Source organism: Clarias gariepinus, chromosome 1 (genome assembly GCF_024256425.1).
Source record: "Clarias gariepinus isolate MV-2021 ecotype Netherlands chromosome 1, CGAR_prim_01v2, whole genome shotgun sequence".
Classification (NCBI taxonomy): Eukaryota; Metazoa; Chordata; class Actinopteri; order Siluriformes; family Clariidae; genus Clarias; species Clarias gariepinus.
The window spans coordinates 9,173,988-9,189,239 of NC_071100.1; the positions used below are offsets into that span (position 1 = coordinate 9,173,988).

The 15,252-nt window shown below is 43.9% G+C and overlaps 1 protein-coding gene across 1 annotated transcript in view; it reads right to left on the bottom strand.

Annotated features, from left to right (window-relative positions):
- Nucleotides 1-9,051, bottom strand: part of LOC128514590 (Fc receptor-like protein 5) — a 73,929-nt gene extending 64,878 nt beyond the window's left edge. The window contains exons 1-3 of the mRNA XM_053488421.1: nucleotides 9,000-9,051; nucleotides 6,996-7,244; nucleotides 2,460-2,777 (exon numbers count right to left, since the gene is read on the bottom strand). Of these exons, the coding sequence (XP_053344396.1) occupies nucleotides 2,460-2,777; nucleotides 6,996-7,244; nucleotides 9,000-9,051 (619 nt within the window). The remainder of the gene's footprint in view (nucleotides 1-2,459; nucleotides 2,778-6,995; nucleotides 7,245-8,999) is intronic.
- Nucleotides 9,052-15,252: the final 6,201 nt, after the last annotated feature.

Here is a 15,252-nt window from a genome sequence, read left to right on the forward strand (position 1 = left end):
AGGAACACAATGAGGCATAATTGTTAAAACAGTGTAAACACTGCAAATCCTTTATTTTCTGACATTAATATTACAAACAAATTAACTTTTAAATCAACTGATCAATACACAATTTCTACCAATGTTTATAAGTAAGTTTGTCTAACAGGCAACACAATTTAGGTGATGCCTTTAGTTTTTTAGCTATAAATCAGACTAAGATTCTGGGAGGTGGGACTTTGTGTACTAAACTTTTTAACGGTTAGTTCTCAAACTCATCTAATACACATTTTTTACATTGTGATGTTGGTTTAGTTTTTTTTTTTTTTTTTAGTTTCATAACAGGCTGTTGTCATCAGTCTTACCTCAGTGTTTAGCTTCACCTCCGAATATACAGTATCAGCATCCACACCGGCTTGTTCTAGTTAGAAAAAAATAAACTTTAATTAATAGCCATAAATATTGCATCCATCTACACACATTATGTCATGATTGTTTTTACCTGTTTTTATTTTAGTTGTTTTCTTCTGTTTCATTTCAAGTTCAACATAAGTCACATCACTACCACTGGGTTCAGCATCAACATCTGCAGTAGCAGAAAACAAAAACATCACACTGATCACCAGTATACCACGTATACACTAGTCATTACAACATCACTTCTACCACTGGACTGTTGAAGGCTCCATCCTCATTATTATAATAAAAGTATTTTCTTTATCGTTTAGCATGTGGCATCATTTCAGGACAGAGACTATCAGTCTAATAAATATTAGATGCTGCCTCACTTGTTGTTTTTATAAATTGTTAAAGCATTAAAATACTCCACCCTTCTTCCCATTTGTCTTCTTATTCTTTGTGAGTTGTTCGTAAGTAACTTCTCCGCTCTCGGCTGCATCTTCACCTGAACACAGTGAAGTACATAAACAGTGCAGTGTGTTAATCACAACACTATATCAGACATAAAGTCAGTTGTTTAATTTGTATTGTTAAATTGTGTGATTCGCCGTGGCTAAGTGTTAGCACTTCCTACAGAAAACAAGGAAGGTTTTCTTTAACAAATGTAAATTGGTGTAAAACGATTGAGACAGGGTCTGACCAGCCTGAAGTGGTGTGGGTCCTGACTGAGAGTCTTCAGCTCCTGACCGTCTCTGATTCTGCTCTGATGTCTGATTGGTTTTCGGCTGCTTTTCTATAGAGGGTGAGAGATTCTACAGATGAACAGGGTGTAAATAGTAACAGAAACAGGGTTTGTGGAATTAATTATTTATTTATTTATGTTGCTGTTGTATAAATGTAGGTAAACCTTTCTTTTTTTTCCGGCACCACAGGAGAATTATTAAGACGAATGAAATGATGAACAAAACGGCCACACCCAGTCCTGCAGCCACTGTTACTGTGGGATTACCGTGTTCAGAGCCTAAGAGAAGAAAGAGCAGAATTGATGCTTTTGCACACTGTACATATACACAGTGTCATTAAACACAAATGAATGACTGAACCATCTTTATAGAAGCAGCTTAGAGGTTTGAGTGCTAGAACAGAGAATTTCCACTACTGTTAGATTTCACTGTGAAACTCATTAATGTTACTGTGTTTAGTGGTGTTGAATGAGATAATATTCTTTAGATAAGGAGAGTAAAACTAGCCTTTACTAGGACCTACAGCTGACTGTAGCTGTTTCAGCTCATGAGAGAATCTCACCTGTGTCTTTATGATGCTGTCTTCAGATAATATTACAATTACAGGACTTTCAGATCATTACTGAGATAAATCAGGTTAAGTGTCACTTATTGAACAGTTCTATCAGTTGGAGATTCAGTGTTCTGCATATTATGTATTTAAACATTTCCCTTTAACTTTAACAATAAACACATTACACTAGACTCACCATGCACTGTGATGTTGACAGGATTACTGTTTTCTCCAGATTTAGACTCACACCAGTAAACTCCAGTGTAGGATGTGTTGAGGGAGCTGATTTTACATGTAGATCCTGTAACTGATCCCCACTGTGAACAATTTGAAACTTCTCCACTGTATGTGTATCGTCTCACTGTCCATCCAGTAGAGTGTCTCTGGTCCTCACAGCTCTGTGTGAGAGAGTCACCAGTAAACTGTTGAGTTCTGATGGGATTGATGATCAAAGAGACTGGAGGAGATTCACCTTAAATATACAACATTATAATTTATGTGTTATTATGATTGTGTTTTTTGACATAACTTACACAGAACACATTTACACTTTATTTAATTTAACAAAGCTACTTGAAAGAAAATAATAAATCTACCGGTGCTTAGAGCTATTCACCTTAAACACTTAAACATTCCTCACTCAGGTGGGTGAATATAAAGATTTTTATACCAATCAATAGCAAATCTGTGATTCTCCATTGTTTAATTCAACTGTGTAATTTTTATACTTTATTAACAGAATTATATTTAACACTATCATACCAGTTTTGTTATTTTTTTCTCACCAGTGATCCATAGTGGCTGTAGATTGCTGTACTGTGTGTGTAAGGTTGGTTCTCCTTTCTCTCCTCTACACACATAAACTCCTGTGTCTTTAAAAGCAGCAGAACTAAGACTGTAGGAGCCTCTGGATCCTCTGGTGCTGTGTGACATGACCTGGTCTTTATAGCTGATTTGATCAGTATTGTCTCTGTAGGTAACACGTCTGTACCAGCTGAATGTCCAGTTTGTAGAGGAGTTTGTAATTTCACAGTTTAGAGTCACTGAGTCTCCTTCAGTCACCCAGCTCTGTGGAGATACACTCAGTACAGGACGTGGTCTCTCTGTTACACAGGGAAAACTACAGTAAAATGTTTTTACTGAATATGGATGTAAAACTAATTACACCAAGTCAACAGATGATGTATTAACAATGTGTTGATTCTCATTATTGTTTCTGTTAAATATACAGGATCACATGTATCCACTAAGCTGATTGTCACACCTGAGACTGAGTATTTAGTAACAATAAAAAAGCGAATAAAGTGTGTAACGAAAAATGACAAGCATGACAGCACTGAGACATGTACATTTCCGTTCCCCTCAATCCCCAACATCCACTAGGGACTGACTGACTACACAAATGTAAAACTTTTTCTATCAATGCATTATTATATACATATTAATATGAATTACTAAAAACAAAAAAACAAAATGACCTTTAACTTGTATTGTGTGTATTGAGCTAATGTATAATTAATAAACACACTTATACTGTACATTATTCATCTGTGTTCCTGCACCAAACAGCTCTGCTTTAACCCTGATAGCTCTCAGCACAACACAAATATTTCATGGAAAGGCCGTCACTACACTACTGATCAGCATGAAGCTTTTACATATGATGGACTAAACACAAAATACAATAATCATACAGTTTCATAAAGCTAAACTGTGTCTATGTTGTAGATTAATCTGACAATACAAATAGATTTATTTTCAGTAATACACACAGACATCAGAAAGCATGTGAACACACTTCATTTTATTATTATACAGTGGTGTGAAAAACTATTTGCCCCCTTTCTGATTTCTTATTCTTTTGCATGTTTGTCACACTTAAATGTTTCTGATCATCAAACACATTTAACTATTAGTTAAAGATCTTCTTTGTCTTTCGGCTGTTCCCTTTCAGGGGTCGCCACAGCGAATCATCTGCCTCCATCTTACCCTATCCTCTGCATCCTCTTCTCTCACACCAACTAACTTCATGTCCTCTCTCACTGCATCCATAAATCTCCTCTTTGGTCTTCCTCTAGACCTCCTGCCTGGCAGTTCCAACCTCAGCATCCTTCTACCGATATATTCACAATCTCTCCTCTGAACATGCCCAAACCACCTCAATCTGGCCTCTCTGACTTTATCTCCAAAACATCTAACGTGGGTTGTCCCTCTGATAAACTCATTCTTAATCCTATCCATCCTTGTCACTCCCAAAGAGAACCTCAACATCTTCAGCTCTGCTACCTCCAACTCTGCCTCCTGTCTTTTCTTCAGCGCCACTGTCTCTAAGCCGTAGAGCATCGCTGGTCTCACCACTGTCCTATACACCTTTCCTTTCATTCTCGCTGATACTCTTTTATCGCACAACACACCTGACACTTTTCTCCACCCATTCCAACCTGCCTGTACCCGCCTCTTCACCTCCTTTCCACACTCTCCGTTGCTCTGGACCGTTTACCCCAAGTACTTAAAATCCTGCACCTTCTTTACCTCTGCTCCCTGTAGCCTCACCGATCCTCCTGAGTCCCTCTCATTTACACACATGTATTCCGTCTTGCTGCGGCTAACCTTCATTCCTCTGCTTTCCAGAGCATACCTCCACCTCTCCAAATTTTCCTCCACCTGTTCCCTGCTCTCGCTACAGAGCACAATGTCATCTGCAAACATCATAGTCCATGGGGACTCCTGTCTTACCTCATCTGTCATCCTGTCCATCACCAGAGCAAACAAAAAGGGGCTTAGAGCTGATCCTTGATGCAGACCCACCTCCACCTTAAACTCTTCTGTCACACCTACAGCACATCTTACCACTGTCTTACAGCTCTCATACATGTCCTGCACCACTCTAACATACTTCTCTGCCACTCCAGACTTCCTCATACAATACCACAGCTCCTCTCTTGGCACCCTGTCATACGCTTTCTCTAAATCTAAAAAGACACAATGCAACTCCCTGTTACCTTCTCTGTACTTCTCCGCCAGCATCCTCAAAGCAAATACTGCATCTGATGTACTCTTTCTAGGCATAAAACCATATTGCTGCTCACAAATGTTCACCTCTGCCCTTAACCTAGCTTCCACTACTCTTTCCCACAGCTTCATTGTCTGGCTCATTAGCTTTATACCTCTATAATTGCCACAGCTTTGCACATCTCCCTTGTTCTTTAAAATTGGCACTAATACACTTCTCCTCCATTCCTCTGGAATCCTCTCACTCTCCAAGATCTTGTTAAACAAACTTGTCAAAAACTCTACTGCCACCTCTCCTAAGCACTTCCATACCTCCACAGGTATGTCATCAGGACCAACAGCCTTTCCACTCTTCATCCTCTTCAACGCCCTTCTCACCTCACTTCTACCAATATTTGCTACTTCCTGTTCCACAACAGTCACCTCTTCTACTCTTTGTTCTCTTTCGTTTTCCTCATTCATCAACTCCTTAAAATACTCCTTCCATCTTCCCATCACCCTCCTGGCATCTGTCAGTACATTTCCATCTCTATCTTTAATCACTCTAACCTGCTGCACATCCTTCCCATCTCTATCTCTCTGCCTTGCCAACCTGTACAGATCCCCCTCTCCCTCCTTACTGTCTAGCCTAGCATACAAGTCCTCATATGCTCTTTGTTTGGCCTTAACTATTAGTCAAAGATAACACAAGTAAACACAAAATGCAGTTTTTAAATGATGTTTTTTTTTTATTTAGGGGAAAAAAATCCAAACCTAAATGGCCCTGTGTGAAAAAGTAATTGCCCCCTGAACCTAATAACTGGTTGGGCCACCCTTAGCAGCAATAACTGCAATCAAGCGTTTGCGATAACTTGCAACGAGTCTTTTACAGCGCTCTGGAGGAATTTTGGCCCACTCATCTATGCAGAATTGTTGTAATTCAGCTTTATTTGATGGTTTTCTAGCATGAACCGCCTTTTTAAGATCATGCCACAACATCTCAATAGGATTCAGGTCAGGACTTTGACTAGGCCACTCGAAAGTCTTCATTTTGTTTTTCTTCAGCCATTCAGAGGTGGATTTGCTGGTGTGTTTTGGGTCATTGTCCTGCTGCAGCACCCAAGATCACTTCAGCTTGAGTTGACGAACAGATGGCCGGACATTCTCCTTCAGGATTTTTTGGTAGACAGTAGAATTCATGGTTCCATCTATCACAGCAAGCCTTCCAGGTCCTGAAGCAGCAAAACAACCCCAGACCATCACACTACCACCACCATATTTTACTGTTGGTATGATGTTCTTTTTCTGAAATGCTGTGTTACTTTTACGCCAGATGTAACAGGACACGCACCTTTAAAAAAGTTCAACTTTTGTCTCGTCGGTCCACAAGGTATTTTCCCAAAAGTCTTGGCAATCATTGAGATGTTTTTTAGCAAAATTGAGACGAGCCTTAATGTTCTTTTTGCTTAAAACTGGTTTGCGCCTTGGAAATCTGCCATGCAGGCCGTTTTTGCCCAGTCTCTTTCTTATGGTGGAGTCGTGAACACTGACCTTAATTGAGGCAAGTGAGGCCTGCAGTTCTTTAGATGTTGTCCTGGGGTCTTTTGTGGCCTCTCGGATGAGTTGTCTCTGCGCTCTTGGGGTAATTTTGGTCGGCCGGCCACTCCTGGGAAGGTTCACCACTGTTCCATGTTTTTGCCATTTGTGGATAATGGCTCTCACTGTGGTTCGCTGGAGTCCCAAAGCTTTAGAAATGGCTTTATAACCTTTACCAGACTGATAGATCTCAATTACTTTTGTTCTCATTTGTTCCTGAATTTCTTTGGATCTTGGCATGATGTTCAGCTTTTGAGGTGCTTTTGGTCTACTTCTCTGTGTCAAGAAGCTCCTATTTAAGTGATTTCTTAATTGAAACAGGTGTGGCAGTAATCAGGCCTGGGGGTGACTACAGAAATTGAACTCAGGTGTGATAAACCACAGTTAAGTTATTTTTTACCAAGGAGGGGCAATCAATTTTCACACAGGGCCATGTAGGTTTGGAGTTTTTTTTCTCCCTTAATAACGTAAACCGTCATTTAAAAACTGCATTTTGTGTTCAATTATGTTATCTTTGACTAATAGTTAACGGTTTTTGATGAGCAGAAACATTTTGTGTGACAAACAGAATTTTGAAAAAGAATAAGAAATCAGGACAAATAGTTTTTCACACCACTGTATAATCACATTTACATCAGCTATATGTAACACTATAGATTATGTTATGTAAAGACACTGAGTGTAAAACATTTAATCATAGTTTAATTTACATTAACATTTACCTGATTACTTACCTCTGATTGAGACCCAGCTTTTCTCTGACTCTCCTCTCCCAAAATGTTTACAGTGGTAGAAACCTTCATCTGACTTTGAGACCTTATGGATGATCATCTCTCCTGTAGTCTGTGTCTGGAGAACTGATCCATCTTTATAGAAATCAACTCTGAGGATTGAGGGATTTGTGTTGCGATCTAAACAGCGTAGAGTCAGATGATGTCCCTCAGTCACAGGATGGACAGGACCCTCCAGGATCACATTACGATCTGGATCACAAAAAATAACATGTACAGCACAAAGGATTACAACCTCAATATTTATTTATAGACGTAGAGACAATGATTAAAAATAAATGTCCTTAGTTTGTTTTGTAAAATAATAACTAATTCTTATGTAATATAGTGTTATAATATATAATTAAAAACCAATGATAACCAAAGTTTTATATGGTTCAAATAAGCCATTATCTTATTTTTCTGTGCATGGAGAGTGAGAGAGGGGTGTGGGCATATTTTAAAACTGTCACTCCAAATAAACCCATGTCTTTTCTTATGTACGTCTTAAAAGTTTCCCCATGGTTGTCTCTTTGTCTGCACAATAATTATGATAAATTCTATTTGCATTTTGGTTCATGTTACATATTTATTTAATTAACAGTGAAATGTTTGTTGTGCCAGAAAGAGTTATTGTACAGTTGAAGTTACATTAAGTGGACTGTTAGTTATTTGTCTGAGATAAACATTGTAAGAACTGGAGATAGACTTGATTACTGGAGCAGACATCAGTATCCTCACCTATATCAGTTAACACTAGTAAATCTGGATCCTCACTTCTGTGTGAGATCGGGTTCTCTGGGGTGGGTGAGGTTGTGTTTAAGATAAATAAACTGTTTCACCCCAACCACAGCTGTGAAGATTTTTGAATAAAAATACATCTCTCTCTCTCTCTCTCTCTCTCTCGTTGTTGTATCATGTGCACTACAGTTCAGTATTAAGTCACACTACACAAGCACTGAACACCAACACACAAATGTCACAATATTATTTATTGTTCTTTTCATCCTTTATTTTTTATCATGCTAACTACATTATCATCACTGTCCTGCCTGAACCACAGAGACACAACACAGCTACACTGAGCGTAAACACAAGTAAAAGACTCAGTATTGTAAAATCTGATGTATTATTCTCAATGCTTTCAGTGTTAAACCACTGTGTTCTAACCACACACACACACACACACACACACACACACACACACACACACACACACAGCCCACTGTACCACAGCTGTACCACATCCACAAATCCTACAGATGGGCTGAAAACAGCACAGAAAAGTTACAGAAAGCCATCAAGTCATGAAATTCAAACAGTCCTAGACTTTCTGGAGACACGTACAACCACAGTAAAGAAGGAGACAATCAGTCAGTTCAGAATATAAACACAATCTAAACTAAAAACAGAGCTGCATCAAAACTTACATTAAATAAATGACAGATGGTTTTACAAATATCATTAAAATTTAAGAAAAGAACTCAGGAAATGGTCAAATCAGAAACATAGAGACCCCAATGACACTAACATACACCTTTTTACTGTAAAACACTTAAAACAATATAAACATACACTCCGAACCAAAAAACCACAATACACACAGAAACAGCTCACACTTATCGAGGAGTCACTAAACACACATCAATTCTGGGATAATTGGAACAAACATAAAAAAAGAGAGTATGAAGAACTGACTATTTAAAAGAGGGATATCTGGACAACACATTTTCAAACACTACAAAACAGACTCTGTCATGCACACTCAATACACGACCGGCACTAGGACCCGGAAGTTTTTCCCTTGCTCCCCTTTTGTGAGAGTCCTTAGACCAAATCGCGTGGTTATCCTGCCTACTCACTTGCTTCCGCGTTTGGGTTTACCAATCACGCAACAAAGGGCTAACCGCTAAAGCTAAGTCTTCTGGTCACCTCAGGTTAGTTCACTGACAGAATGACTGAGCCCACCGCGGTAAACCCAGCGGACTACGCACGTCTCTGCGAGGTGGTAGATCGGCATGCCGAGCTTATCAATAAGCTAAGCGGAGAGATCGCTACTCTGCGCCAGGGCGTCCAAGACGTCGCGGCCTTGCTATTGATGGCACAGCTAGCCGGCCTCCCCCCGCAGCGGCCGCTGCGCCACACCAACCCCCCTCCCCCCCTTCGGATGTTTTTCTCTCTTTACCCGAGAAGTGGAATGGCACGGACGGGAAGTGTAGTGTGTTTCTAACAACGCTCGAGCTGGTGTTTGAGTTCAACCCCACCAAGTACTCCACCGATCGGCTACGCATTGCGCTTCTCGTCTCGTTGCTATCAAGGGCAGGCAGCTGAGTGGGCCACGGCAGTTCTCCGGGCAGACACGGACACCGCCCACTCATATAACGAGTTTACCCGTCAACTCAAGCTCACATTTGAACACCCAGCGGGCGAGGTGGAGACCGACACCAAGCTCTATCACCTGCAGCAGGAAGGATCGTCTGTGAGCCGTTATACAGCGGAATTTCGAACCCTCGCGGTGCAGACATCATGGGGAGACGCCGCACTCTGGACATCCTATTTCGAAGGGCTGGCGTCTCGTATTAAAGACGAACTTGCCGGACGAGAGCTTCCTGCCACCCCGGAGGGTCTGATTCAGCTAGCCCTCCGCATTGATCAGCGCCTTCTCTCTCGTCCGAAGCCAGCCCCCAGGACCCTGCTGTCTGCTTCCATCCCCTACTACACAGCACCTCAACCACCGACCACGCTTACCACTGCTAACACCGGTTTTGTCGGATCTCCACCTCCTGCCGTGGTTGACACCGGAGCCGGGGAACCCATGCAAATAGGACGCGCCTCCTTGACCGCTGCAGAACGGGAGCGGCGATTTAGAGAAGGGCTCTGCGCCTACTGCGGGTCGGCTATGCACCACCGGGCGATTTGTCCTCTCCGGCCGGGAAACGCGCAGGCCCGGTGAGAGATGGGAGCCACTCACCGGGCCACCTCATCCTCTCCTCCGTCACGACCAACTCCTCCCGTCTCACGGTTCAAGTGCACCTCCAACTTGGCCACAAACGGGTCAGAAGTACTGCATTCATCGACTCCGGGGCAGCAGGTAACTTCATTGACTCTTCTTATGCCAAAAGATTGGGGGTAAAATTTGAGGCGTTATCCCAGCCCGTTCGCATTACATCTGTCGACGGTCGGCCCCTATCTACCAGTCCCATCACCACCCAAACTCAACCCATCACTCTTATCATCGACCAACATCACGAACAGATCAGTTTTCATGTCACCACCATCTCCTCTCCTCCCATCATCCTTGGACATCCGTGGCACCTTCAACATGACCCCCTCATCTCCTGGACACAAAACCGGATTTTACAGTGGGGCGCGACCTGCACCGAACTATGCCTAAGGGCGTCGGCTGGGACGTGCTCTAGGGAGTCCGAGGCCCCCGACGTCGACACCAACGCCATCCCAGAGGCATATCGAGACCTAGCAGAAGTTTTCTGCAAACGACGAGCCACCCACCTGCCTCCACGTCGCCCGTACGACCTCACCATTGACCTCCAACCTGGCACGACTCCACCCCACGGCCATCTCTACTCGCTGACAGCCACAGAGATGCAGGCGATGGAGGAATATGTAACCAACGCTCTTTGCCAAGGTACCATCAGGCCCTCCTCCTCACCTGCCGCCGCTGGGTTCTTCTTCGTAAAGAAGAAGGGAGGCGAACTTCGCCAATGTGTCGACTATCGGGGGCTAAATAACATCACCATCAAGAAACGACACCCGTTGCCTCTTACCAACTCAGCCCTGGACGCCCTCTCTGGTGCCACCATCTTTACAAAGTTGGACCTTCGGAGCGCCTACAACTTGGTGCGCATTAGAGAGGGCGATGAGTGGAAGACGGCCTTCATCACCCCGACAGGACATTATGAAAGCCTGGTGATTCTAATTTGGACTATGCAATGCCCCCGCCACTTTTCAACACCTCATCAATGATGTTCTCCGGGACATGCTAGGACGGTGGGCATTTGCATATCTAGATGATATCCTCATCTACTCCCGTACCGCTGAGGAACACACCCAGCACGTCAGGGCGGTCCTAAAGAGACTACTCGCCCATCAGCTGTACTGTAAGTTGGAAAAGTGCGCTTTTCACGAGCGCTCCACCACGTTCCTGGGTTTTGTCATCTCGCCCCAGGGTGTGGCCATGGACCCGCAGAAGCTAGAGGTTGTGCGTCATTGGCCCCTACCCAAGACTCTTAAACAACTTCAACGGTTTCTCGGGTTTGCGAACTTCTATCGTCGCTTTATCCGGGACTACAGTACAGTTGCCGCGCCCCTAACCGCCCTGACCCGTCCCTCAGCTCTCCCTTTCCACCTCAACCCCGCTGCCATCTCCGCCTTCAGAAGACTCTGCCACCGGTTCACCACAGCTCCCATTCTTCTTCATCCTGACGTCAGTAAACCATTCGTTGTGGAGGTGGATGCTTCAGATGTGGGCGCTGGAGCTGTTCTCTCTCAACGAGGTCCAGATCAGAAACTACATCCATGTAGTTTCTTCTCCAAAAAATTTGACCCCACTCAGCAGCGATACTGGGTAGGAGACCGCGAGCTGCAGGCCATAAAGTGGGCTTTGGAGGAATGGCGTCACTGGCTCCAGGGCGCCAGAGAGCCATTCATCATCTGGACGGATCATCAAAACCTCATCTCCATCAGGAACCTGAAACAGCTGAACCCCCGACAGGCGCGGTGGGCGTTGTTTTTTGAAAATTATAACTTTCATCTCTCATACCGCCCGGGGTCCAAGAACACTAAGGCTGATGCGCTCTCTCGGCAACTCGAGCTGGACCTTCCCCGGGCGGACCCCGCGCCTGTTCTACCTTCATCCAAGATCGTCGCACCACTTCAACTGGACTTGGAAACGAGGGTCCGCCATGCGCAGGCCACAGAGACCGAACCGGCAGGTGTACCGCCTGGACGACTCTACGTACCCGAAACCGTGAGATCCGAGGTTCTCCAATGGGGACACTCCTCCCCCCTCTCAGGACACCCAGGCACAAGACGCTTCCTTCAATTTCTCCAACGAGACTTCTGGTGGCCATCTATGGCTCGGGACGTCAAAGAGTTCGTTCAGGCGTGTCCAGTGTGCGCCAGGGCCAAGAACACCAACCAACCTACGCCGGGAGACCTTCAACCCCTTCCAGTTCCCCGTCGACCCTGGACGCACATTGCCGTCGACTTTGTCGTGGGCCTGCCGGTATCCGAAGGAAAAGACACCATCATGACCATCATTGATCGGTTCTCTAAGGCCGTGCATCTGGTGGCCCTCGCCGGACTCCCGTCAGCCAAACATACAGCCGAGCTGATATTAGAGCACGTAGTCCATCTGCATGGGTTCCCTAAGGACATCGTCTCGGACAGAGGGCCCCAGTTCACTGCCAAATTCTGGAAGGCCTTCTGCCGTCTGATCAACACCACCTGCAGTCTATCATCGGGATACCATTCACAGACTAACGGTCAGATGGAGCGGACCAACCAACAACTGGAGCGCTATCTGAGATGTTTTATCGCCGACCGTCAGCGCTCCTGGGCTCGCTACCTCATCTGGGCCGAACTTTCACACAATCTTCACGTATCTTCAGCCACGAAGCTAAGCCCCTTTAAGGTGTGCTACGGCTACCAACCTTCGATGTTCAACCATCAAGAACCGGAGGTTGATGTGCTGTCAGTCCAACAGTTGGTCCACCGGTGTCGACGGCTATGGAACCAGGCAAATCGATCCATCCACCAGGCCAACAGCCGTTATACCATCCAACATCGCCGTCGACACCCTCCGGGACGATTGTACCATGTAGGTGACAAGGTATGGCTTTCCACTAAACATCTCCATCTTCACACTGAGTCAAAGAAACTATCACCCCGATTCATCGGACCATACCGCATCACTCTCCGGATAAATCCAGTCACCTACCGGCTCCAGCTGCCTGCGGCGCTCCGGATCCACCCTGTATTTCACATCTCACAACTAAAACCCTTCACTACCACTCCCATGGTTCCACCCACCCCCCTGCTCCTGCTCCCCACATCATCGACGGTGGTCCTTGACTCCCGACCTCGGAACAGAGGCACCCAGTACCAGGTCGATTGGGAGGGATACGGCCCCGAGGAACGGTCTTGGATTCCGGCCCAGTTCATTCTCGACCCCGAACTAATCCAAGACTACCGTCGCAGGGTATCCTCCACCCCAGGACCGTCAGGAGCCGGTCCTGGACGGGGGGGTACTGTCATGCACACTTAATACACGACCGGCACTGTATTGGCGGAAGTAAGGCGGTCGCAAACCAGGAAGTATAAGAGGAGTAAACAAACCACGGCTTAGCGCTCAGTCATTAAGTTTGGCCCATGTCGGTTCAGGCTGTTCGTCTACCAATTCGTGAGTACTCACCTCTTTGGGTTTTGCTTTCTGATTTGAGTGCGTGTTATAGGACGCGGGTTAAATTTGTGTTTTTCCCTTGCTCCCCTTTTGTGAGAGTCCTTAGACTCTCACAAATCGCGTGGTTATCCTGCCTACTCGCTTGCTTCCGCGTTTGAGTTTACCAATCACACAACAAAGGGCTAACTGCTAAAGCTAAGTCTTCTGGTCACCTCAGGTTAGTTCACTGACAGACTCAAACTCATATAAAAAAAATAACATTAAAAATGTTGAAAGCTGGAAGAACTGGAACTGTCTATCAAAGACAACCGAAACCCCTTAGACTCTCTGATTACTGAGCAGGAACTTAAAGACAAAAATTAACAAACTGAAAGCACAGAAACCCCCAGGATCTGACGGGATCCTAAATTAAATAATCAAACACACCAACAATTCAACAAATGTGACAAACATGCAATTGAGACCCTGCATGCAGAGTTCTGCTAAATTATTTTAAAGGTTCACAGAAACACCACAAATAACCTGGGATCTTCCAAACCGTAGTCCAATGCCTTAACCACTGAGCTACCCCTACCCCAACCATTACACACTAACACACCTGCGTCACACACTAACATAATAGGATCAGATCAGGAAAAAATTTAGTAAGACAATTAGAATAACCAAATTAAACAAACACTAAAAAGTAACTATTCAGACTGTTGAGAAACACAAACTAACCTGCAGAATAAGACACAGTGTTATCTGGGCCTAAACACACACTACAGCATGGCAGACTATCTGAGCACGGTGACTGACCCAAAGCGTAGAAACACCCTGATGAAATACAGACTCAGTGAACAGCGTCTAGACGTAGAGACGGGGAGACACAGACAGACCTGTGACTGCCCCTTCACATTCACACTGAATTCTACACCAAATTCAATAAAATCATCCCCAACTTCAACTTACACTACCTTTTTTCTAATCTTTAACAATACAAATGTTATATTTGTCATGCCCTTAAAGCACCTTTGAATCTTCAATCATGAATCATATTTCAGCAGTAGGGGGCGCTAGTGACATGTGTGCTAAATGAGCTTCAAGTAATGAACCTTTCCTTAAATCAATGCTTCATGAAGCCTAATTTGGTCATCATTACTAGAAACTAAAGGATCATGCTAATGCTCATGCTAATGCTAATGGTGGCAGAGAAAAACAGACAAAAAGCTAAAAATATCAGGAAACAACAACAGGTACGACAACAAACTAAACAGGGTAAGTAACAGGTGAGCTGTAATGGATACTGGGAACTGGAGTCTGGAAACAAATTCCAACACAAAAGTCCCAAAAGATAAAAGTCAGATTAAAAGAAAAAGCAGGATGGCAACACCATGACAGATGCATAAATGAGAATTGCTAAACTAAACTAAAATAGTCAGCAGTGGCGGAAGCAGTTTAGATGCGCACTGAGGGCAAAGTCTAGAAGAAACTGTTTATAACTGTATAAAACCCAGACTGACTATAAGCTGCAAAGCTTACACTTATCTGAACAAAATCTGTTTAATGACCCTACGAGAATATAATTAGTGTTACTGTGGTCTGTGATGTTAAATTAAATGATTAAATGTCTTTAGATGAAGAGTGTGACACTAAAGTTGTGTAGAGCCGCACTATAGTCTATAGCCTGATTCAGTGTTTTACTTCCTCTACTGTAACTGATTCAGATCATTAGAGAAACAAGACGGAGACATTTGGTTGCTGCCTTTAAGTAATATTACAACTACAGAACATTCAGAACTTTCAGAACATTACTGAGAT